The sequence below is a fragment of the Felis catus genome, chromosome B3, assembly GCF_018350175.1.
Source record: "Felis catus isolate Fca126 chromosome B3, F.catus_Fca126_mat1.0, whole genome shotgun sequence".
Taxonomy (NCBI): domain Eukaryota; kingdom Metazoa; phylum Chordata; class Mammalia; order Carnivora; family Felidae; genus Felis; species Felis catus.
In genome coordinates, this window is record NC_058373.1 from 85426356 (window position 1) to 85451975 (window position 25620).

The 25620-nt window shown below is 35.5% G+C and overlaps 1 protein-coding gene across 11 annotated transcripts; it reads right to left on the reverse strand.

Annotated features, from left to right (window-relative positions):
- Positions 1-209: 209 nt before the first annotated feature.
- Positions 210-22034, reverse strand: MBIP (MAP3K12 binding inhibitory protein 1). 11 transcript variants are annotated; one of them, XM_019832939.2, is made up of 10 exons: positions 21841-22024; positions 17947-18066; positions 15948-16172; positions 15760-15856; positions 12930-12995; positions 12549-12701; positions 8841-8938; positions 2180-2218; positions 2007-2087; positions 210-916 (listed from the first exon to the last, which is right to left on the reverse strand). In XM_019832939.2, exons 1-9 carry the CDS (start codon positions 21967-21969, stop codon positions 2043-2045), a joined length of 972 nt encoding a protein of 323 aa, XP_019688498.1. In that variant the 5' UTR covers positions 21970-22024; the 3' UTR covers positions 210-916; positions 2007-2042. The 11 variants fall into 11 exon arrangements, 9 of the variants coding, with proteins under 9 accessions (XP_019688498.1, XP_006932869.1, XP_019688499.1 ...); XR_006599532.1 differs by lacking the exon at positions 2007-2087 and adding an exon at positions 5125-5269 and having other exon boundaries at positions 859-916; XR_440549.3 differs by lacking the exon at positions 2007-2087 and adding an exon at positions 5125-5269 and having other exon boundaries at positions 859-919.
- Between the last annotated feature and the right edge of the window lie 3586 nt (positions 22035-25620).

Genomic DNA, 25620 nt, shown 5'->3' on the forward strand with positions numbered 1-25620 from the left:
AATGATTAATTTGCAACTATAGAAATACATATGCTGCCTAACATAACTGGGACACTGTAAAAAAGTGAGGCTGTCAAGAGAGAGGGACTATTTGTAACATCTAAACACTTTCAAAGACAGACTTGGTTTTATACTGGAATAATAGCTAACATTTACTGAGCACTGCCCTTGGGCCCGTTTCAAAAGCTGTATATGCATGATCTCACCTATTCATGACAACCGTAGGTTTTATTATTATCAATGCCATTTTATAGATAAAGAAATTAAGATACAAAGAGATTAATTTGCTAAAGGTCACACAGTAAGGGGATAAAGGTAGAGTCTACTGTTTATTTACATTAAAGTTGGCATTTGGGAAAAAAAGTATGCATTCATTTAAAATTCATTTCAGTTGGTAAATTCTTCTTGCCTATTACGTACAAAGTACTGATTTAAACAAAAAAACTGGTTAACACTGATGTTACAAATATAAAGTCCTTTTAAATATCACTATTCAAAATAAATCGTCCTTTCTGTGGCATGTATACACACACAAAAAGATGTGCTTTGAAATTAAGTTTTTCGTTTTCCAAAATACCTCCTTTAGAACAGAAGGGGACACGTTCCAACAATGCTGTTTTCCACACCTTATAACCATTTCAAACTTCACTGGAATATCTGCAGATGACCTGCTGCAGGCCAGACTCTCATGAAAAGAACCTTGATTTCAGAGAAGGAAAGTTACATTGATAAACACATATCCACTTAATTAACTGCACTGTAAGTTACATGTATATAAAAAAAGTAAAATGACAAGAATGAGAGGAGTTTTTCATGGAAGGTGGTGGGTAGCCATGGAGTCTGCTTCTCTTGATTTTCTGAGCAGGGCTTGTCTGAGGGCACTAATTTTTTCATCAAGTTCAGCCAGTGAATAATTCTGCTGTAAACAAGAATAGAAATTGCTGAATAAGACTCTGAAGTATCTTAATGCAGATAAAGGGCTAAATGAACTAGAAATACTGACAATACAGTAAATGTCTTTTTTTTCCTTCATAAGAGTAATTTTTAAATGTTTTTATTATTATTATTATTTTGAGAGAGAGAGAAAGAGAGCACAGACACATGAGTGAGGGCAGAGACAGGAGGAGCAAGCTCTGTGCTATCAGAGCAAAGCCTGACAAGGGCCTCGAATTCTTGAACCGTGAGATCATGACCTCACTCAAAACCAAGAGTCGGATGCTTAACCGACTGCACGACCCAGGTGCCCCCATAAGAATAATTCTTAAATTGAACTATTTATGTTGGCTATATCAGATAGGCAGAAAATAACAAGGCTTAAAATATTTCATACTTTTTTTTCTCTTTCCTAATGAGGAAGCTCTCCTGGATACTTCTAAAGGATTGTAAAAACTTTTCTTTCACTGACTACTCTCACTTTGAAAGGATTGTAAAAACTTTTCCTTTAATTGACTATTCTCACAGTAAAAAAATTAAACTTTAGGATTAGCTTAACTGCTAGAAATTCTCTTTTGATGGATCAACTGCAAGCAACTACCTCTCCTGGAAAACATGGATGCTCTCAGAAATTTATTCAAAATTTTACAAAAAAAAAATAAGTAGAGAACTATTCTTCAAAAATAAACCAAAAAATTTTTTTAAGTTTTCTCCAACTTTAAATTTACATTACTACCATTAACAGCTATGAGAACCTCACTAATTAAGATTCAACTAATTAATATAGTAGGACTGTGGACAGTGGTAGGCTGAAGTCAACCTCTGCCAAACATCCTTTTTGGATTTAGATGCTGCTAATTAGTAGGGTCAGCAAAAAGGGGAGGGGCGGGTGGTGTGCCTGGCTGTCTCAGTCTGTAGAGCATAGGGCTCTTAATCTTGGGGTTCCTGAGATGGGGGGGGATTTAAATTACCTAGCATTTATTATTTTTCTGCATTTGGTAATTGATACATTCTGCCACAATTAACAGCTAGATACTTTCACATTTATATGACTCATATGAATCATTCCTTACCCTTGAAATAAAATTATTTAATTCAAGTTCATTAATTTATGCTGCCCCTTTTTTTTTCAATCTTGAATCCCAGGGTATGATCTAAAAACAACCAGTGTAGAAACTTTTATTGATGAGAGGCATAAAATTTATCCAACTATTTCAGAAGCTACAATGAGAATTCAGTAACTTACTTGAGGTGGTTGTACTTTTCTTCTTTTTCCGGAAAAGCTCTAGATAAAAAGAAAGTACGTAATCAATGATTAGAAAATATAAACAATTTTCCTTTATAGAATACTGAACACAACACAGAGAACCCTGGCAGAAACAAAGCCGACAGAACTCATCAAGCACTATCTGCCACTGATATCTGCGTCCTTGTATCTTGGAAGATACTCTCTAAAAGATGATCTTAAAAGTATATAGTAATAGGGTGCCTGGGTGGCTCAGTCGGTTAAGCATCTGACTCTTGATTTCTGCTCAGGTCATGATCTCAATGCTCAGGAGATCAAGCCCCGAGTTGGGCTCTGTGCTGACAGCAAGGAGCCTGCCTGGGATTCTCTCTCTCCCTCTCTCTTTCTACTCCTCCTCTGCTAGCACTCTCTGTTCTCAAAATAAGTAAATAAACTTAAAAAAAAAAAAAACAACAACTATATAGTAGTAACATCAAAGCAACATGCCCCTCCCTGGCTACACACACATTCCCATTAATTCCCAGCTTCTAATGAGGGGGAATAATTATGGAAGGAGATGCTGTGGGGACTTTCTCTACTTAGTTTCCTTTCTTATAGCCTTTCAGGATACTGAACAAGTGAAGCAATAGAGGAAAACAGAATTTGGAGTACCAGGTGAAAACACACACATGCACACACATCCTTGGTTGAGTCTGATGATCACTGTGGTTGTACAAGCAGCTACCCACTGCTCCTCTATAGGACCCGGGAATGCTGATCGTATCCCACTGGTCTTGTCAGCGACTAGAATGGACATGGGCCCAGTTGTGGCCAATGAGTAAGAAGAGGTTTGCTGGAGACTCGGGAGAGAGCTTCTGAAAAAGCTTTCTCACTTCTAAGAGAAAGCCTTCAAAAGAGGCAGTTCCTCTGGACACTGCTGTGTCTGAATAGGACACCTGAAAGTAGCTGTCTTGCAATCTGCCACTGGGGGAAAAGCCAATACCAAGCAGAGCTGAGGGGGAAAGAGCCCAATTCTTTGACAACCATGATTTAGCCCAAGAACCAATTAACCCTGAAGAGTGTACTACCATTGAACTTCCTACTTTGTAAGATAATTTCCATGCTGTTCAAGCCAATTTAAGTTTAAATCTCTATTACTTAAGCTGACAACATTCTCACTGACATGCTGCTGAGCCTTTTAAACCTTGGCCAAATGAATTTCTAGATTTTCTTAGTTTCACAGAACCATAAGCTTCTGAATGGCAAATTAGTATATCGGTATATTTGACAAAGAAATTGTCAATGTAGGTGGCAAAAATTTCTCATGAATATTTCTGACCACTAAGATTTAGAATAAAAGGTAAAAACTTTCATTTTCCTTTGTGTCAAAAGCTGTTTCAAAGAATACTGAGGTATGCTTCTTTATCAGTAGTTACAGTAAGTGGGAAATCATGTAGTGTTGTAATTGGTTTTTTTTTTTAATGTTTATTTATTTTTTAGTGAGATACAGAGTATGAACAGGAGAGGGGCATAGAGAGAAGGAGACACAGAATCTGAAGCTGTCAGCACAGAGCCCGACTTGGGGCTCAAACCCATGAACTGTGAGATCAAGACCTGAGCTAAAGTCGGACACTTAACCAACTAAGCTATCCAAGTGCCCCGAAGTACTATAATTATTAAATATGGGGGGAAAGGTGTTTATATAAACAGGTTCCTTCCTTTGCCAAACTAAGCTGGATACCTGTAATGGGGCCCATAGGCAGGTAAGGGCTTAAGGTTTAATTTTGGTCAGATGACTCCTCAGTCTTCTATCTTCCCAAGGGGTGCCTTTTTACACACCTGATTAAAATATACTTCCCCTTGTCTTCCTAACAGTTTAGTCTATTAAAATATTGACAGTTTCCATGTCATTGAGCAATCAGATTATTATTATATCACAAAACCAAAGTGAGAAGTATCAGAATGAGGAGAATAAGGACATCAGATTCAGTAACTTAAAAACAGTATAATGTGATTTTGGGGGGCTTAGTTTAGGTGTAGGGTCTTAAGTATTTCTTCCATTGTGGTCCCATCCCACTACCGTGATTCAGATTTCTTTTTGGTGTGGACAATGATCTATTTCCTAAACTATCTTTCTGGACTCTAATCTCTAACTCAAACTTCATAATGCCACCAGATAGGAACAAGTTTCTCTTTCTCAAAAACTTAATTGTGCACCAGTGACACCAGAATTGCAAACTGGTTAGTGTGACCTTCAAGGCCCTCCAAAATGTGTTTGCAGTTTTATTTTCTAGCCAGATCCAGTTACTACCTCACGCTTCAGGCCCATGACACACTTTCACACGTACATGGCCTGTGCACATGAAGTTGACTCCCTTCTTCCTATACTTACCTTCAGAACCAGGAGTTACCATTACAGACAAGGTTAAGGATCCACCTAGTCAGTGCTTTGGAACAAAGGTAACACACCTTCAAAAGTCCAGTAATGAACTAGCACCCAAACCCTATCCATTCACACATTTATTCAATGCCTACTATGGTCTATGTGTTCAAAGATGAACAAGACACAGTTCCTGCCCTTCAGAGGTTCAAAATATAGTGTAAAAAACAGATGTGTAAACATGTAAGTGGTAAGTGCTGTAAAATGAACAATGCTATAAAAATATATTTGTGAAGCATGTTATATTTGCCGTTTCAAGGGTCAAAATTTAAAATCAGTAATAATTCTTTGGAAATACTAATAAGGATTTTATCTTTTAAATGTCTATTAAGGGATGCCCTTAAAAATTCTAAAACATTATCCCATTCAAATCTTATCATGTTGAATGTGAAGAATGAAGACCTTTAGAACTATTACTTTAAAAGGTACAACAAAACACTAATCTTTGTTGTAATTCCTGCTTTATATACATTGTTTTGGAGTTTTATGTCTGTTTCATAACTGAAGAGAACTTTACGTAACTTACTTTTGTTCCTGAACCAAATGCAATTTATATCTTTTTTCCGTTAGCTTTTCCCTTTTCATATGCTGTGCTTCAGTGTTACCCATGATAACCAATCTCTGTTCAACTATGAGTCTTCCCTGTGTTTAGAATTCATCTACATGTAAATCTGGAATAAACACAGATAAATATTCTGAGTTCAGAATTCAGTTTCTATAAAAATTCAATCCATAAGAAATATAATGGGCTCAATTTTCCCTTACTAAGTTTATTTTATGTTTATTTATTTTTGAGAGAGAATGCACATGAGCAGAAGAGGGGCAGAAAGAGGGAGACAGATTCCAAAGCAGGCTCCTCGCTGTCAGTGCAGAGACCTACATGGGGCTCAGACTCACGAACTATGAAAACATGACCCAAGCAGAAGTCAGTCACTCAACTGACTAAGCCACAGGCACCCCTCCCTTACTAACTTTAGAAGTTAGAAGACTGTACAGCGTATGTACTCTTTTCTATACACTTTTGAAAGATATGTAGAAATACGTGATTTCCATACATGTACTCCCAGCATGAGGATGGTGAGAGTGATGAGTATATGTCCTCTACAGGGTATGTGTTTTAACTCTGCCCATGTCCACAGATGTTCCTAGAGCCGGACCTACTTTAAGAGAAGAGTGTGGCTCCCAGAGATGGCACATTCATTCTGTTTAGGAGGGGTGAGTGCCTGTGCCATTGGGCCTGTGCCATGTTTATTTATAGGCCTTAAGGATAGAGTTAATCTGAATGTTTAAACCTTTTCAGTGTTTTGTCCTTCCTTGTAGCTATTAATTTGGACTTGTCATTTGTAATACTAATCCAGAAGTGATCCTTCTAATCAAATATATATTGTTTAACATATCTGGAAATATATTTTTAGAGTACTAGTTTTATCACAAGTATGGCAACCTAACACATACAGGCCAATCCTGTTTGCATGTATAATGCTTCCTGCTCCTAAAGTTGTCACCAAGTTTCAGACTTCAGGCCTCTGACAATCCCAGTGTTCTTTTACCCATTCTGTGTTTTAATTATCACCTCTACAGACTTTCCCAATTATTTGAAGTATAAGTCCTACTCTTGAAAAGTTTACCTGATGTTTCTATCTGCATATCCTGATATGACTTTAAATTCACATTTCCTCCCAAAATAACTCCCCCTCCAGATTTTCTTATTTCTGTCAATGATAGTATAATTTTTCCAACCAGAAAATTGACTCACCCTTGCTCTATGCCTCTTGCATTAATCTTTTCTATTCACACTCTCTTGTCCTTAGTTCAGAATCTCACTTCATATCTAAGCTAGTATAATAATGTCTCCTTATTCTTGGTCTCTCCCTTTCATTTATCTCACAGAGTATTAGATAAATCTTCTGAGTAACTTGCACAAGTCTCTTCCCTGCTGAAATGCTTTCAACAGCATTTAAACTTTAAATGCTTTAAACTTCTGGGCATGGTATTTAAGGTCCTCTACAATCTGACTAGTCTACCTCTTTAACCAAAACAGTCTAAACATTCTATCTTGTGTATAAGACATCCCCAAAACAAGATTATGATTTGAAGGGCTTGTTCTTTTGTTAATCAAGTTCAGTAACAGGTAGATGTTAAGCTTTATAAATCAAAAACAAAGAGAATAATGATGGAGCAAGGTCTCTCTGGAGGCATCCAATACTACGATATTCTCTGTTAAGATCAGTTCTGTTGTTAACAAGAGCTATATTAACAAAGTATGAAATTGAACTAGAAAAATAATCTGCCTAGGAATTACTTAATGAAGGCAACTTGAATGGAGAAAAAAAACTTATGGCAGACTGTTTTAGGAAAAAGCATAAAATCTTTATCAAGTTTTCTAGGAAGATACATTCAAAGAACAACCCTAAAAGTGGAAAAACCTTTGCAATTATGTAATATAACCAAGAAATTTTCTAAATTAGACAACTGAAGGCTAAAGGAATTGTATGACTTATCCACATTTTACATATGACACAGTGTATTCATAGCTGGTTTCTGAAACTAAGTAAATGCAGAGTTACTGAGGTTTTTACCACATGCTAGACAGTGTGCTAAGTGCTTGACTGGTATTACCTCATTTAATCCTTGCTTCAGCCTTTAGAACTTCAATAAACCTTATTTTACATGTGAGGGAAATAAATCACTAAAACTCTTTCTCTAAATTCTTGATCTTTAAGCTTCATTGCTCACTTTTGTTATATAAACCTGCCTTCTTCATCTGGAAATGCTTCTTTTCTTTACCTTACTCGAATACCTAATTCACCACTTTGGAAAAATTGCTGGTTTACCTAAAATAATTTTAAATATATTTTCACCAGTGACTTATAAATGATTCATGCTAGTATGAGTTATTTTACGTAGTTTTTCTGACCCAGGAGTTTTAGTAAAATTTTCACTAAAAATTTAGTAAATTAAAACATTTTGTTCACTTTTAGATGACATTTTGTTCACTTTTAGGTGAAAAGTTCTAATATGACACTGCTTTAAAAAAGAAAAAAAGAAAAAAACAAAAAAACAAAAACAAAATAAAACCTCAGGAAAGGCAGGTGTATGTATAATCACCCCAGAAGACTGAGTAAAATAACACAGTGAACTCAGGGTCACTTGTCTGAAACCTGCTGATGTGACAAAGAGACTTATCAGTACAACACCGTTTCTTAAAGTCCTTGGAAAAAAGGGTAAAAATGAATGAATGAATAAATAAGTGCCGGAGTTGAGGAATTAGACAAGCGTTGACTAGTCTTTCAAAAAGTTTGGTGGTTAAGCTAAAGAAAAAGGGTGGCAGATTGAGGTGTTTGTTTGTTTAGTATGGAGGAGAAATGTAAACATGTATGAGCTGAGGGAAGGAGTCTGGACAGTGAGAGATTAAACAGACAGAAAGGATAACTGACAGAGCAGGGTCCCAGAGGAAGCCTTTGTTCTATAAGATAGCATTTTCGTAAGTGACAGGACTGACAACTACCTAGGCTGATATATTATGCCATGAAAATGGCTGAAGTTTGAGAATTTGGGTAATGTTTAATAAAACTACCCCTTTAAAAAAAATTATGAGTCTAAATACAAAATTCAAAATCATAATTTTTTAAAAAGTAGGTAATTCCCTACATATGACTATGTTTATCTTTGAATTATTATTATTTTTTTTTTACATTTATTTATTTTTTGAGAGACATAGAGAGACAGAGCACAGGTTGGGGAGGGGCAGAGAGAGAAGGAGACACAGAATCTGAAGCAGGCTCCGGGCTCCGAGCTGTCAGCACAGAGCCCGATGTGGGGCTCAAAGTCACAAACTGTGAGATCATGACCTGAGCCGAAGTCGGACACTTAACTGACTGAGACACCCAGGCACCTCTATCTTTGAATTACTAAAACAGTGTTTCACATGGGGCACCTGGGTGGCCCAGCTGGTTAAGTGTCAGACTTTGGCTCAGGTCATGATCACGGTTCATGAGCTCGAGCTCTGCGTCGGGCTCTGTGCTGACAATGTGGAGCCTACTTTGGATTTGGTGTCACCTCTGCTCTCTGCCCCTCCCCTCTCACGCGCTCGCACGTGCGCTCTCTCTCTCTCTCTCAACATTAAAAAAAAAAAAAACCCACCAGTGTTTCACATATAGCAGATAAATGAGTGAATTGTTTGTTATATGATGAAGCATCATAAAATAAAATATTTATTTTTTTAAAGACACTTATACTTACTACAGAATGAAAATATTCAGGAGAGATGCCTTCCAATTCAAGGATTTTATCCTCAAGTTTTTTAATTCTCTGATAAATGTCTCTTGGCACTGGACCACCTAAATACATTTAAAAAAATTCTGAGATTCTATTGAATAATTCTTCTTACAATATTTATTCTTAAAATACTATGCAGAGAAACTTGTGCAGAGGAATGGGAAATATTTAAGCCTCAGAAGATAACGAACAAGAGTAAAATAAAATGAAATCCTTAGCTCATATTTTTATGTTATACACTGTGGGATATATTATATTACACCTCTCCCCAAGCCCCATTTATGCTTCCTATATTTCTAGAAGATTTGTTATATGTTAAATTTATTACATGCTACTGAATAGTTCCTGTATCGGACAATTTGTACTTCTGACAGATTTTGATAGTTACTTGTGAGGAGAAAAATGCATGGGGACCACAGACAGTTCAATTTGGTGATTGCAATGTCTTTATCACTTTCAAGTTATATTTCTCCCTACATGCCACATTTTCCCCTTTAACCTAAAAGAATGTTTAGGAGCTTCATCATAATTCCTAACAAACTTTCTGTGGAGGGGGAAGATAAGTTAAAGTTACTCAAATTTCAATGTTATGATTATATCCCAAATCCTTTTATTTCTCAGTACATCAATGTGACCATTTTGTCTATACCCCCACCATCTCTGTCCGGATTACCACAACCTCCAAACTGGACTTCTTGTTTCTGCCTTGCTCCCAGTCTGTTCTCAACACAGCAATGATCTTTTTAACACGTAAGTCAGATAGTGTCATTTCTCTGCTCAAAACCTTCCAATACCTTTGCATCTCACTCAGACTAAAAACCAGAGCCTCTACAGTAGTATATAAGGTCCTAAACAATTTGGACATTCTCCCCACACCTTTATCATTCTAGCCATTTGGTTCCTTTTTTTCTGTTATTTGAGTAGGCCAAATACTCTCACAGCTTTAGCACCTGTGGTTCCCTACACAAAGCTTTCTTTCACCAACTTTAGGTCTGGGCTCAAAAGTTACCTTATCAGGAAGGACTTCTCTGACCACCCTTTAAAAAATACCAACGCTAAACCTCCCCACAGACACTCCCTATTCTTTCCCTTATTTTATTCCAAACCATTACTACCACCTCCATATATTACTACTACAGTCCATATATTTTGTTTTATTGCCTGTTTCTCCACTTTTATGTGAGCTCCAGGAGGGCAAAATTTTGTTGTGTTCATTGGTATGGCTGTGCAGCTTGTGCACTGCACAAACCTAGGAATCATCAGTTCACAAACAGGTGCTCAGTATTTACAGACTGAACGAATATATAATTAGATAATCATTATGCAATTAAAGCATACAGGCAAATTTTCTATCAAAAGTATCAACTTTTGTTGAAGTATGAAAACTCTAGAAATGGGTTTCTTTTTTCAGAATTTTTTTATCTCAGGATCTTGGTTGTTCTTGCTCTTGAGTACAGCAAAATGAGTAAGTTATTCAACTGACTTTGCTCTTGCTGCCCCCTTTACCTAGAATGTCCTCTGCCTCACCTCTGTATCTTTCAAGAGTCAGTTCAAACTTCACTGAATCAGTGAAGCACTGCCTGAATCTCTTCATATGGAGGCTCCTTGTGCCCCACCATGTCCTTCCTTCATAGCCCCTGTAACATTCCACTTCAGCATTATTCTTTCTCCCAGACTGTGAAGTTCTTGAAGCTAAGGACCGCAGCTATATCATTTCAGTCCCCCTTGGGTCTAAAATAGTACTTGGCACATAGTAGGCACTCAACAGATACTTTTCATAATTAACTACTTGATACTATTAGACTTAATAAGCCAATCAATCCTTTTATCTAGTTGTTTTTTTAAATGAATTTACTTCTGGGGGAGGGGTTAAAATTTAATGCTAATCTCTTATTACCCTCAAAGATTTACTCCTTCTCATCTTCTATCTTCTATTTCTATCCGGCAAATACTCCAGCTAGACTGGACTCAGAAATTCCCTAACCATATTTTTGTGCCTCAGTACTTTTTGCACACGGTGTTCCCTCTTTTTGGAATAATTTGCTCCTGCCTGCTGACAAATTCCTACTAATCCTTCAAGGATGCAAATAACACTTCACCAGGGATACCATCTCTTGATTTCTCCTGAGAGTTCTGAACACTAACTTTGTGCCCACTGTACTTTGCATACATCTGAAAAGGGAAATGAGCAATCGTTCATTTAAAAACCTCTTGAATACCCGTTTTTTGCCAGACACTGCGCTAAGCACAAAGTAATGAACATGGCAGACAGTTTGCTCTCACAGACCTTACTATCTAGCAAGGGACATAGATATTAAACAAACACAACTGCGCTAACTGCTGTAAAGGAGGGCAGGGAGTACCACGTGCTACTGAGACTACATGAAAGGGCAATCTATAACAGTCTGGGATCAGGAGGGGAAAGCATGGGCATAAGAAAAAGCCTTGGTAAAGGCCCTAAGGACAGCAAAATGAGTAGGAGCTGGGAAGTCCAGAGGGGGCTGGAACTGTAGGAGTACATCGTGCTATTTAAAATTATAATCCCCTCCCATCCTAAGCTCCTTTCTCTTCTCTTGGTCAACCTGCTTTTCTCTGTAGCTCTTCTTGTGTAGCATATAATTTATTACTAGAATTTTTGTTTACATGTATTCTCAGTGCCTAGAACAGTACCTGGCTTACAGTAGGAACTTAATACCTATTTGTGGAATGAATATATAAGTACTAAGTTTGGTATGCATGTAAGGCCAACAGGAAACCATTAAAGAATTTTTAACTGGGGAGCAGCAAGATCAGATTTGAGCTTCAGAAAAAGCAGTTTGGCCATTGGTCCAGATTTGGTCTTGAGGAAGAAGAGAAAGAAGACTAGTGGCAAAGCAACCAGCAAATATCCTTCCATCAGTCTCAGGCAGAGAACAGTGACTTCAACTAGAGAAGCAGCTGTGGAAGTAGACAGAAGTGGGTAGGTTTGAGAGATATTTAGAAGACAGAATCAACAGTTATCTGGTGAGTAAATGAGAAGGGAGACTGGCTTTACAGCCAGTTAAGACTGAGGTTTGATTTCGAGTTGTCATTACTACCTTGGGCCTGCTGCTTGAGCTCCCTGAACTCAGTTTCATCATCTGACAATAACAGCACCAACACCTCACAAAGGTACTGTTAAATATTAGGTGAGTTGACATGTATAATACTTTGAGTGACTGGCACTTAGTATTATTCAATAAATGTTAGTTCATTTCCCCTATGGTATTTACTTAGTTATATGCTTCTCCTCACTGAAAGATCTTTGGGGACTAGGATCACATTTATCAATACTTGGTACCTAGCACAGTGGGAGATAGTCGTGGTTAAGTTATGACACTGGTGGCAGGAAAAAGACTACATTAATTTTCAGCCATGACTTTAATAAACTGAGAGTGTCAGGATCTATTTGGAATCTGTTCCCTTTCTACTAACAGTCTCAAATTGGTGAGAAGTGCAAGAGGAGGGAGAACCTGAACATATGAACTGTAGATTCCTTGAGAGTAGAGACCATGCTTTGTTCATTTTCATACCAACCAGAAGCATGTTTTGTACGTGGCAAGTGCTCAATGAAAATTCTGTGACTCAGTAAATTGTGTAGTTTAACTACTTGCAAAGGTACCTTGTTAGGGCACTGCCCAGCACTCTGCTTACCCGTCTGCAATCGCAAGTGAGCCTCAATATTTTGTAGTCGTTCTTCTACAGCCTGATTACCACAATCTCGGAGCATGCTGTTAGGTTTATGACCTGACCCTTGAATTCCTTCAGGTCTAGTCTGTGGTCCATATGTATTCACAACTCTAGAAACTAAATTAAGAAACTTTGAAATGTAAATTTAATACGCTCCAAAGTCAGAAATTCTATCTCCCTAACAGTACTTTATAAAGACCATCTAACCAACCCAAGTATGAAGGCAAGACTTTTTTTGTGTTTTAAAATAAACAAAATTTAGATAGGAAGGTGATTTCTATTCCATTTTGTTTATAATTGAGAATAAACTTCTGTCAGTGATGAAGATATGTAGTGGATACTTACCTTTTACATGACTTTTAAATCCCGGGTAAGGAGTAAAAATGGCATCAGTTCTTGCACAACTGTTTTCTAAGAAGAATTTAGATGAGTATAAGTTTAAATATATTCCTTGCTAAGTGAAATAAGCCATACAGAGAAAGACAGATACCATATGTTTTCACTCTTATGTGGATACTGAGAAACTTAACAGAAACCCATGGGGGAGGGGAAGGAAAAAAAAAAGAGGTTAGAGTGGGAGAGAGCCAAAGCATAACAGACTCTTAAAAACTGAGAACAAACTGAGGGTTGATGGGGGGATGGGAGGGAGGAGAGGGTGGGTGATGGGTATTGAGGAGGGCACCTTTTGGGATGAGCACTGGGTGTTGTATGGAAACCAAGTTGACAATAAATTTCATATATTGAAAAAAAAAAGTTTAAATATATTCTTAACTTCAACTATATGAGATTTTGATAAACTTCCAATAATTCATATTAACATGCTACTAATAAAAGAATTATCATTTCAAATAACAGTAATTAAATTACCATCTTATTCAGGATAAAATTTAGTGACCTTTACCCTCTAAAATGTATAAGCTTTAATCGTACCTAATTTTTACATTTACAGAAAGAAAAGTCCTCAGCATTCAGTGGCATAATTTAATATAATTTTTTAACAAATACCAATATCCACCCAAACCATCTGGACCTTTGGAGAAAATACTTTATATATTATAGAAAGCATTTTAATTTTAAGCCAAAGAGACTTTATTCCCTTTATTTCATCACAGAAATAAATAGAACTCATTATTTTTACCAAAATGCCTTTTAAAAAAATACAGCATTTTGATATTACTTATTGGTCAAATTAGCAATCATCTAATAAAAAGGATTAATTATACATTTAACACATTTTAATTTCAGAATCCCAAAAGCTATATATCTCTTTCCAGACTGTTCCTGTCTAAAGGTACAATTTTAGGAAAAATAAGTTGTAAAAATTTGTTCCAATTTTTTCTAAGCTGAAAGGCATAGCTTTTTTTTTTTTTTTTTTCTCAAATTAGGTATCAAAAATTAATTACAAACCCAGGGGAAAACTGGAATAATGTTAACCTAACATGAATAAATTTGAAACATAAATGTGTCAAATATTATGAAATTACACTTAAAATGACATTAAGCCATGCACTGCAGTAAATTTCCTGAAAATTTCCCCTTATTTTATAATAAAAAATAGATGGTAAAAGAGATACTGAGGGAAAATTCTTTTTTTCCCTATGGAAACTGATTTTCAAAAAAAAATATTTTTTGTTTCAGTCAGATTGACAGGTATCAAAGGAATACACGAACACATTATAATACATTCATATTTTTTCAGTCTGAGTTTCCTTAACAGTTCTGCTGACAAATTAAATTATGTGAATATTCTAAATTTATCTTTTATATAGATAGTAAACAATCATTTTCTTTTTCTTTCCTTTTTTTTTTTTTTTGAGATACCTCAATATACGTTCAAAGGGCCATCACTTCTCCATTCTTTTTCTAACATTTCATGGGGCTAAGGGTTAAAAAAAGAAGCTATCATCCATTCCAGAGTTATATTCCATGTATATAGATTAACTGACCCATCAGTGAGAAATTCAGCATGGTGTGAAGATAGTGAATGTATGAGTGCTAGCCACTCTCCACAGCAATTCTTGCTAGCACTGTTTTGAGCCAGCAAGGGATTGAATGGGCCAAGGAATCCTGCTGAGCATTTCAATTCTTGTCAATTTCTATCCCCTGGTGGTTTATAATAATAGAGTTAGCAGGGAGAACAGAGGAATAACATTAGTGACACATGTGCTTGTTCCCTCAACAAACCCTTTCTCATGGGTTGCTTGCAGTTGGATGGATTGCAATACCTGAGATTCTGCCACTATTGCACCTGTTCTGAAAAGCTAACAGGAAAATTTACTAAGTCTAGAGATATGCATGTATAATGTTAATAGCAGAAAAGGCTGAATTCAGGACCCACTTGAGCCTGTATTATTTCATTATTAAGAGAATCAGTATACCAATGTAAGTGTCAATTCTAGGTTCATCTCACAATTCTGTATTCATAATTAGCTAAGAGATGGTAGAGGCAACAAGAAAAATGTTCATTCCAATTAGGAACTCTTCTCCATAATTTTTTCTAAGAACTACTTGTTCTGATTATTACTATGATGCCTGAGTAAGATCTATGCCAGTGCTTTGCAATATTTTGTATACTGCAGCATACCTGCAGATTTGTAAATATACTATAGCACCAAGTGGAAAGGAAAAGGAGAATCTGATAAAAAGAACAGCAAATGCATGCACTGTGAGAGAAAGGAAGAAAGCATAAGACACCACAGTCTTCATGACAATTTTTTTTATCGTGACAGAAAACATTTCAAACAGCTCATGAGTAGTGAGAAAACTGCTCCCTCTTGAGGAGTATTAACTTTACTAAGTTCACTTTATGTATTAACATCATAATTTCAAAAGTACATTTACAGGCTTGAAATTTATATAGCTTAGTTCCTTCTTGGGAGACTAAGCAACACTGCCACCCACACTTCATCTTCATTTCTAAAGGAAATTTAAAAGAATCTTCACCTGTGGTAGCCCTTGTGTGTAGCATTTGATCTTTGCATAACTAAAATGAAACCTGTTTTTGCAATGTAGTGTACTATTAAACAGAAAGAAATTCTGCTGCCTTAGCTTCTAAATAAACCTGTGAAATAAACTGGTTTAATGTTATTCATTTTTAAAAACAAATGAAAAATCAGAGCAACTATAAAAACTGTGCTTAAAATCCTATGAAAATTAACTTCTTCGAGGTAGTTACCTTGATTACAATCAATAACATTGCAAAATTCCCTCACGTTGTTTTCATTGATTTCAGCTTGCTTTCTTTCAATAAATGCAGATATTCGTCTGTCAATCTACAAACAATAAGTACGCATGTTTTAACAATTCAAGCATAAGATTTTAAAAAATAATACCCCCCCCCCCAAAAAAAACAAAACTTCTTACTTCTGCTTTTCCAGCCTTTATTTGAACTACTTCTGGATCAACATGGATCTGTGTCTTTTTCACATCTCCTAAATCACAATCTTTGTGCTTTTCTTCCTCTTGTAGGTCACTAATGGGAAATTTGGCATTTACTTCATTCTTATTCCCCATTTCTGTTTTTTCTGTCCCTCCAACAACAGTTGTATTCTCCTCTTTAATCAGAGGCTGAAGTTTTGCTAAAAAAGGCTGAGAAAAACACAATTCCATCTGCAGAGGTTCAAACTAATCAAAATTAATTACACATTTAATATATTTATATAAATTTCTGCTAAGTAAATGCAATATTTAATATCAAACAAAATATAAAAAGTTGGCATATCAGGATACATAGATCTGATCACATGTGTTTGCTGTTCTCTGCTATTGTGACCATTATCATTTGCTATAAATCTGTTTGAAAGAAAGAAAGAAAGAAAACCTGAGGAAATTTAAAATTTTCTTTGAGGGAATCATTCTGTCACTCATCTTTTATTTTGTGCCAAATCAAAGCCTCAGCCTCTGGCACCAATGCCACTTAATTAACATGTCATTCAAATGCCTCCTCAGAACACTAAGGCTTAGTATTTTTCCTCCTTAACATGAGAGCCAGTGCTCTCACTCAGCAAAGCCCTGCATTATCACTGTATCACTGGAGATTCTCCACTTGAAACTGCAGTTGGCCAAAGTGAATGAGACAGCATAGATATGAAATATATAGGTGTTATGCTGAGTGAACACTCAGGCTTTTCCTGACATGGCAAGGTACCTTCTTGGGTCACGAAATTAAATTTTTAAAAAGAAAATAAAAACTCCCAAGTTCCATAGCTGAAAAGAGATATATGCCTATCATTCACTAAACTGGAGGGAATTAAAAAAACAAAAAACAAAAAACAAAAAAACCCTATTGTATAATGTAAATTATACCACTAATTCCACCCTCCACCCCCCCAACAGTCAGGCCTCAATTGAGTTCTACAACTCATTATTTCTGTCCTTTAATCTTAGGGTTAACTATTTCAATATGAAACAGAGTTAAAATTTCCCATAGTCACTGAACAGAGGGTTGAGAATTAATGTTTACTCCATTAATCAAAACACACCAGTACTGGTCAGTGTTCCAGTTATTTTTTCATACCTATAATTTTGCTTCTGTTGTTTACTATATACCAACTATTCTTCTGAAACCTTGTAACATCCTAATAGCAATAAAATGACCAATCCAAACAGTTCTTCCACTTACCTTTTGACACTTCATATTATATACTTTGATTAGAGATAAACTGCAAACTTAACATCAGTTATAACTGCAGAGATGTTCAGCTGGAAACTAGCAAATAACTAGTTCAGTTATTAAACTGAAATATTATAAAATATAGCAATACTATTATAAATAATTCAATGTTGACTTCTAATATAAGGGATGAATTATTTCAAACTGTTAAGAAAAAGAAAAGATAAAATAGTGACTGGCTACTTACTAAGATGAGACATTAATGTCACAGAAATTACTTTCTTTTTAAAAAGTATGCTGAAACTGTTTAATTGCAATAGACACTCCAGGATGTGTCATGCTGGGATAATGCCACTTCTTGAACCACTGAAAGCACTCCATGAGCCTCCAAACTCACCCAAGGCATGGAATCATTATCATAGCATGACACACACCTGCCGTGTCTTATTGCTTAATTATAACCCACCATAGATGCTACTGTATTGAATTTTCGGCACAAGTCTAGAATTGAATAGAATTGCATTCATTCAGTCTTCATAGCCACATTGGCCTATTGGACTATATTCGTGAGACTGTCCAGATCACTATGGAAATGAACAGATTTAGATCTAATCTGGCTGAAGTAACCTTTTACTGATAACACTATTAATACAGTGTTAAGACGGACCTGACAAATACTCTAGCTTATAATTTAACTGCAATTAATTTCTATTCTCAATACTGAATTAACATTTTTAACAAGAAATTTACCTGTAAATATAAAACATGTTGTTCAAGTGCACTAAAGAGCAAAGTGGGCTGGAATGCCGAGAGGCTCTGGAGCTTGTTCCAATCGATTGTAATTTTCACCACATCATCTCTGAGGTTAAGCTTCAAAGGGGCAAACCAGCGACATCACAAAAATTACACGATTAAGCTGAATATATGGGATGTCACAAAAATAATATTTCTTTAGAGTAACATGCCTATTTAGCTCAAAGTTATCAGGTTTTTAATGATACATTAAAATGCTCTACCTAGTTACCATTTTAAAAGGCCAAGAAAGGTGCAATTTTTATAGAAAAAAATCACAATGACATCTCATTCTAATTTTATTCTTGGGTCTGTGTAATGGGACCATCTCACAGGTGAAACTGTCCAGGAAAGATGGAAAGATAAGGCTTTTTTTGATACTTCATTATCTAAAACCTTTGGATGAGAGGCAAGAAAGACTTGCCCTTTTCAGTACTTCTAGCTCAGAGCATTAAACAGAAGGGGCAAGTACATTTATGCAAGTTCTGATATAAACATTTTTGTTAAATATGTACATAAAAACATAACTGGCATACATCATTACTCTGATGTTTTCTGAATCACATTTTTATCATTTTCAACTTTAACCAATTTTTAAAATAATTTAAAACTCAAGATTATTCATACATATTATAAAATCTAGGGATAAACTGCAGCATGTTTATTTACTTCAAATAAAAAAACAATTACTTAGCTGTGGAATCTGAAGTGAAAAACAAAAACTTTTCCACAACACTGGCCAAATCTTTGGTTAAATAGTATTTTCTAGTATTGTGTGAGGGCTTATCATATAAAACTTCTTATAAGTTGGCTATGTGTGACCTGTTAGAATAAAATTATATACAGAAAACTACCAAGAACCCAAATATAAAAGTAGTATCAAAATTAGTGAAAATTTTAGAAGGAAAGCTTCCATATTTAGGCTCTTAAGTAAATAAAAGTGAACCATAATAAACTTTTCTAGGGACATGTGTTTAGAGCATACTATAAAGATATGCTGCATCGTAGAATTATTTTTTCAGAAACCATTTATTAAAAGTCCTATTTTGTACAAAATAAAGGCAAGTGTTACATTAGTTCAAATACAGATGTTATGAGTTGTGATTATAATAAAACAAAAAGATGAATCACTGAATAAAGAACCAGAGACCCAAAGTTACCAAAAAGGCACTATACTCAATGAATACTATATGACAAAAATTTACCACCCCCACCCTTTGCATGAGACAAGAAACATTTAAGGTCCATATTAGATACGTATAAAGAAATAGAAGTTTTGAATAGACTGCATTGGCAAAGGTTAGTTTATGTTAACTAAGGTTTTACATTAAGATTACTGCATTAATCTTAGTTTATATTATTTAATGCCTGTAAAAATTTCATTAGACAACAACTTACGTATGGAAGTAAACTATTACTGTACTTCTACAGTCCTGTAAGAGATCTATAGTTGATAATAAATTTATGTGTTATTCATAAGAGAGTTATCCCTAAACACTAGTTATAATAGAGTTTAGGGATAACACAGATAAATCCTCAACCAAAGCAAAGCATCAAATTTTCTAGAGAAAATAACTTATAGAAAATAAATCTTAATGTTGGGACCATATTCTCCTTTCAATTCGGCATGATTATGTAAGCCTTCCAAGCACAATTAAAAATATTTGGTCTTTCAAGAAAACCACATGATACAAATTAACTTTAAAATTATCCCAATAAAAATAAATAAATAAATAAAATTATCCCAATATATCCAACTATTTACTTAACAAATTCCCTATTAGTAATACGAGTTCTATGCATTTTTACCCTACAGAACTTGTTATTGTAAACCATTCACTCAAAAATGTATTAGTTTGATATTAATATGGCCTATACAAATATGCATTTTCAGTAAAAACTTAATATGAAACTCCAAGCTAACAATAAATAATGCTTCAGCTTGGTAAAATGGGCCATGGAGAGGCAAGCAAGAAGGTTAAAATCAGTAAATCTGAAATCTGGGATAGAAAATACTTTTTAACATTCAATTTTGTTTCTTACTGAGGAGAGCCAACAATATAATGATACTATGCAGAATGAAATTAGGCATATTGACATTTTTTTTGAAACTTATAATTAAAAATGCAGCCTGCAAACTTGTTGCAAAAGTAAATAGTGATTTCCTCCAGGAGCAATTTGATAAGTATTGTGGCTTTCATGCTTATCTTTAAAGAATACATCTCAAAACATAAAGAGTAATATCAAAATGGTTAGCATTGTAAAAAACGGTTAGCATTTAATTGATGAGACAAGGATTTACTTTTTGACACTTGTATAGATGGTCCCTTCACTGTGTCATGTAAACTCGCCAAATATTTACTCTTAACATTTTTGACAAGTGACATAAGTAAACTTTAATCACATCTCTATTTGTACCTTCAGAATATCTGAATGTTTAAATTTTTTAAATGAGTTGTAAAAATTCAGTATGCAAAATATTTCAAAAGAAATGTTTAAATTATTTCTTAATGTTACTTTAAAAAATATCTCATCACTAAAAAAAAACCTTATGTAAATTATAGATGAGCAAAAACTTTTTTCATCCTGACATTTAAATATAAATAAACCTTACAATTCCAATGTCATAAAACATTCTTAAACTGTTAAACCAGTACAGGTCTTCGGTGATAAGACTAAAACATTTATGTCCCCCAGTCTTTAAAAATTTTTTAGTAAGTCCGTGGCAAACAATTGAGTTCAAAAGTTATAACTTTTATCAGATTCTATTAATAACTGTTCCATTACACCAAACTAATGTTCAACTTGGAGTAGTACTTTTTGCAAGTCGTGACATGTTAGAATTTCTTTTAAATACTGAAATAACTTAAAAAAAAAATGTATTCTCTATCTACCCACGGCTTTTTAAAATAATGTTTTACCAATCAGACAAATGATCCATTTTTATAAAGGAAGATAACATTATCTTCGACACAAAAGTCTGCTACCCGCACTAGTACCAACCCCACAACAAACATTTAGAGCTAGAAAATATTCCATCTAAAATATGAGAAAAGATTTCCTTTTTAAAAGCAAACAAACGTATTTTCAAGTGTTTCTCATTTAAAATATGCTTTGCATTTTACTTCATGAAACGAAATAGTCACTTAATTGTAATAGAGTGTAGGGAGTACTTTTATTTAAGCCCAATTTATTATGATATATCTGCAGAGGTTATTTATTAGCCAGTTAAATTAGTTAATAATTAAATGACGATTAAACAACAGCTCCCGATGCAAACTGTTGTCAACCGTGGCTAACTCATCCAACTTTATGCAAGAAGTATTTAGATTAATTCCTTTTATTTTCCTCCTTGTATGAAAGGGTAAGAGATGCACACAACGACCAGAAGGAAAAAAAGAAAACCAAGTGACTCATTACAGCAAATCACTCAAAAAAGGCTGAGAGCTCTTTTCCAAAACTCTCAGGCCGCACTAGCCTATCAATTTCAATAATGAATGGACTGAAGGAAATAGAGTCCTACGCGCCAGGCGCCTTCCCAACCTACACAGCTTTTTACACATTCATTCTCTCCAAACATGTTCTCGGAGCCGGGTTTTCCACTTACACTCTCCTCTCTCACTCTTGGGGAGAAGAGTTGCAAGGAAATCTAGTCTGCAACCCATCCTGAACTAAGTCCGTACGGCCATCCTCGCTCCGACCGTAGGTTGCTGGGCTCGGGCTCCTCCTCCGGCCTCAGTTACTCAGGCCGGATCCCGGCCGGCGTCCTCGGCCCCCCGCCTCCGCTAGAGGAAAAAAGGGGGGAGGGGCCGGATAGTTCCCATACCCCTACTCCCACAGACCACCACTCACTTGTCCCACCAGGCTATGCAGAGAGCGAAAGATTTCGCAGAGCACCTCTTGGGAGAGATTAGGGCTGCAGCTCCGTTCCAAACTCCTGTCACCACTGCTGGAGCGACTAAGCTCAGCGACAGCAGCCATGACACCTTCACAGGCTACCCCCGCCACCACCGAGTTGTGCTCACAAACCCACCCCCTCCCGCTTTCGTCTCTGAGAGATGACGTAAAAACACAGCGTCTCATTTAGACTCGGCTTTCGAGGACCCACTCTCTCGTTGTGACTGACAAGCCCGTGCACCAATCAGGTGCAGCTATAGCGTCACACCGAGGACTGGGAGCGGGGAATTGTAGACCTGAACGAGGTTGCAGAAGGTATTTGGGTTGGTGATTGGAGCTGTGGTCCACTGAGTGTTAGCATCTGAAGACTGTCTTGGTTCTTAGATGTTGCTTATCAGTGATGGTAAGAGGAAACATAGTTAAATGTTAGAGTTTTAGAAGTTAAATTTTTAAATTAAAAGTTAAAATTTTAACATGGCGCTGTGAAATGGTCTGCAGAAAGGTCGGGGATACAGCAGTGCCCACACCTGCTTCTAAACATTGGAAAACTGTTTCACATAGAATTGTCATACTTAGAACATTACAACCTTGTAGAATCTACAGGGTTGTTTAAAACTTACACAAATTAACGTCACTAATATTTCATGCGAGGGAGCGGAGGATAGAAAAGAACAGTAAGATGCTTTACAATGCCTCATTTACTATCAAGGGAATGACGTTAATTACTTTAAATCTGCAAAATAATTATGTCAAGTTTTAAAACGCGCATCAGCTGCTATTCTCTGGGTGATACTGTAGAGACGCTCACCCTAAAACTTTCAAAGTGAGACACTGTCAATACAATTCTAACCCTTTAACCCAAGTAATTGCCTGTAACACAATCTTTGGAATTAGAAGGAAGGCATAAATCCGAATTGAAATTTGACAGAGTATTATTCATCAGATTTATTAAAACATATTTGAAGGACTTTCAATCTTATAGTCACAGTCTAACATTAAAAAGTTTTGTCCAGTTGAAGAACACAAGTTTTAGAAGAATTTTTAATGTTAAGCTCTATTCAAAGACAAAACACATCAGTGTAGAGATAAGAGATGAGGGATTTAAAATTCTTAATTCTAATAGTCTAATGCATCTACAGTAGAGAAAGCAAAGGTGGAAACTTGCACAATATGTATTCTTCAGTTTTAGAGTAGGCTGAATGAAAAGAGCAGAATAGGCATCAAGAAAGTGGAATAGGGGCAGTAGGGATAAAAGAACGCCTTTGACCTGTCCCTTGGGAGCCTCTTAATTAGGCTTTCATTTCCAAAGATCAGGAGGCTTGACAGGATCTTGAGAAATCCTGTCTGTTTCCTTGTTCACAGCAAGATATACAATTTATAATCCAGCCTATGTCTAGAAACATCCAGAGAAAGATTTCACAATGTGTAATCCCAAATTGAGCAACCTTCCATACCTAACTCATCTCCATACCTAACCTAAATTCACGATTCTTTGCGCTCATCTCCATACCTAACCTAAATTCACGATTCTTTGCAATGCTAGCATTTTTTGCCTTAGGTCTCTTTTCAAGGAGAATATAAGAGGGTAACTAGAAATTTTTGTTTTGTAACAAATTAGCAACCAGTTTCAGATCACTTCTTTTCATCTAGGTGTGAACATTTTGTTGTTGTTTTGTTTTTGTTTTTGTTTTTTCCCCAATATTCAGGACACTGGTAGGAAACACAGTTGGGACCACGCTTTGTATCTTATAAGAATAGCATCTTTAATTAGGTACTGCTCATTCCTGTCCATGCCATCACTGATTTTGAAATTTCAAGTTTTACTTGTTCCCTTATTCCTCTATTATAGAATTTATAGCCATTTGATTTTTATGTATGTTGTCTATTTAACTCTGTTTCAACATCCAAACTTACACTTATATCTTAGTACTGCTTAATGAGATAATAGTTGGAATTTAACTCTTTTGTGCATTATTCCTACTTTCCAGGGATCTTTCTTACTCCTTCCTGATGCTTATTACCTTCAGTTTGGAAATTTCTTATTTTCTTCTATTTATTTTAAATAGGCTGAAAAGATGTGGATTTCCTTGGGCTAACTTTAAATAGAAATATGTAGATAGTGATGTATAACAAAAAATATGATGAAAGCTATGGCATTTAGAAAGGGAATAAAGAAAATAATTTTCTCATTATAGAAGGCTAATTATAGTTTATAAAGTGGGATGCTGCAAAATCTGCTGCCTGACGGAAATGATTCAAAGTGTTGGTCTTTGTGTTACCAACAGAATTAGAAATACTGTCCTGCAAGTTTATGCTAAGAATCAGTTGAGAGGATAGAACGTATAAATGAAATCTGGACTATCCATCTTATCAACAAAAATATGCTTTATGAAGAGCCTTAAAGGCACAACTCCATTAAATAATCCAGTGCACAGCAAAATGCCTGTAGTATTATACATGCTCAACAGATGTTTGTTCAATGTACATAGTACAAATTTTAACTAATGCAGCAAAAGAAAAATAAACATTATTTATCTTCTCTGCTTCCCCATCACCTGATGGATAAGTGCAAGTTCCTTAGAATGGCATCTTAGTCTCTTCTCATGATCTGGCCTTTACCTAAATTCGCAGCCTCATTTTCTGTCACAAACCATCTGGTGCTAATGCTCCTGAAACTGCTTTTAGTTCTTTAGAACTTTACTATTTTTGTCTCCATGTTTTTTATTTATGCCCCCACCTCAGTTTATAAAACTCCTATTCCTCTTTCAAACTATGGCTCAGAAATCTCTGATAAGTCTTCCCTCAATTCTCATGAAGAGTTTATCTTTTCTGCTAAACTGCTCCTGCAACTTGTATATACTTTTGATTATTGTATTTATCATATTGATATTGAAATTTCCTTGACTATGAGCCTGTCTCCCCATTGAGCCATGACCATTTATCATGTTTGTGTATTTAAGGTTCAGTATAGTACCTGTATGTCAGGTACTATACTAATTAATCAGTATATGGTTGTTAAGCTGAGTTTATTTGCCTATCTAGAGTGAACAGATATGTAAATGGGAAAAAAAAAACCCACAAGCTTCTATACTTGAGGGGAAATTGTAACTCATAGTAAGAATGATATGCAAATTCATTTCAAATAACAAAGCATGTCTGTTTATCCTCTTCTAGAATAATGCCAATTTCAAAGTGCTCAAATTTTTCTTAATGAATAAATATAGCTAGCCTCCATAAACATTCTCATGAATGTTAGCCATACCAATTAATTGTACATTCTGTGTGCCAGACACTATGATCAGCATAGGCAATATAAAGATGAATCAGGCAAAGACTCTCAAAGAGCTCCAATTTTAGTGGGCTAGGTATATATGTAAGCAAACAACTATGATATAGTGTGACAATGATCATTTTAGAAGTATGTATAAGATAATACAACCAGTTAATTCCTTTGAGGAAATGTTTGGGTTCAGTGTCAGGAGAAGCTCTAAACTGATATAGAATGTGGATTGAGGCTCAAATGATGAGTATAAATTCTCAATTTAGATAAAGCATAAGCAGCAACTTGAACATGCTTGGTGTGTTTCGGGAGGATATACTGAATAGAGAAGGATGGCTGAGCCAGCATTTCCCAGAGTTTGTTCTGCTGAATACTAGTTCTGTAAGATGCTTCTTTCAACAGAAGTTTCCATGGCCAAACAAGTTGGAGTAATGTTGACTAATTGTGTTGCCATG

Bases quoted from the DNA above. Each gene is read 5' to 3' on its own strand.
- MBIP (XM_003987544.5), bottom strand. From the start codon at position 21,969: ATGGCTGCTGTCGCTGAGCTTAGTCGCTCCAGCAGTGGTGACAGGAGT. The intron at 12,996-15,759 runs GTAACTACCTCG...AATTCTTCTTAG, and splicing joins TGTTATTGATTGTAATCAAG to AAAACAGTTGTGCAAGAACT. The intron at 2,219-8,840 runs GTAAGTATAAGT...CTTTTTATCTAG, and splicing joins CTGAATATTTTCATTCTGTA to AGCTTTTCCGGAAAAAGAAG.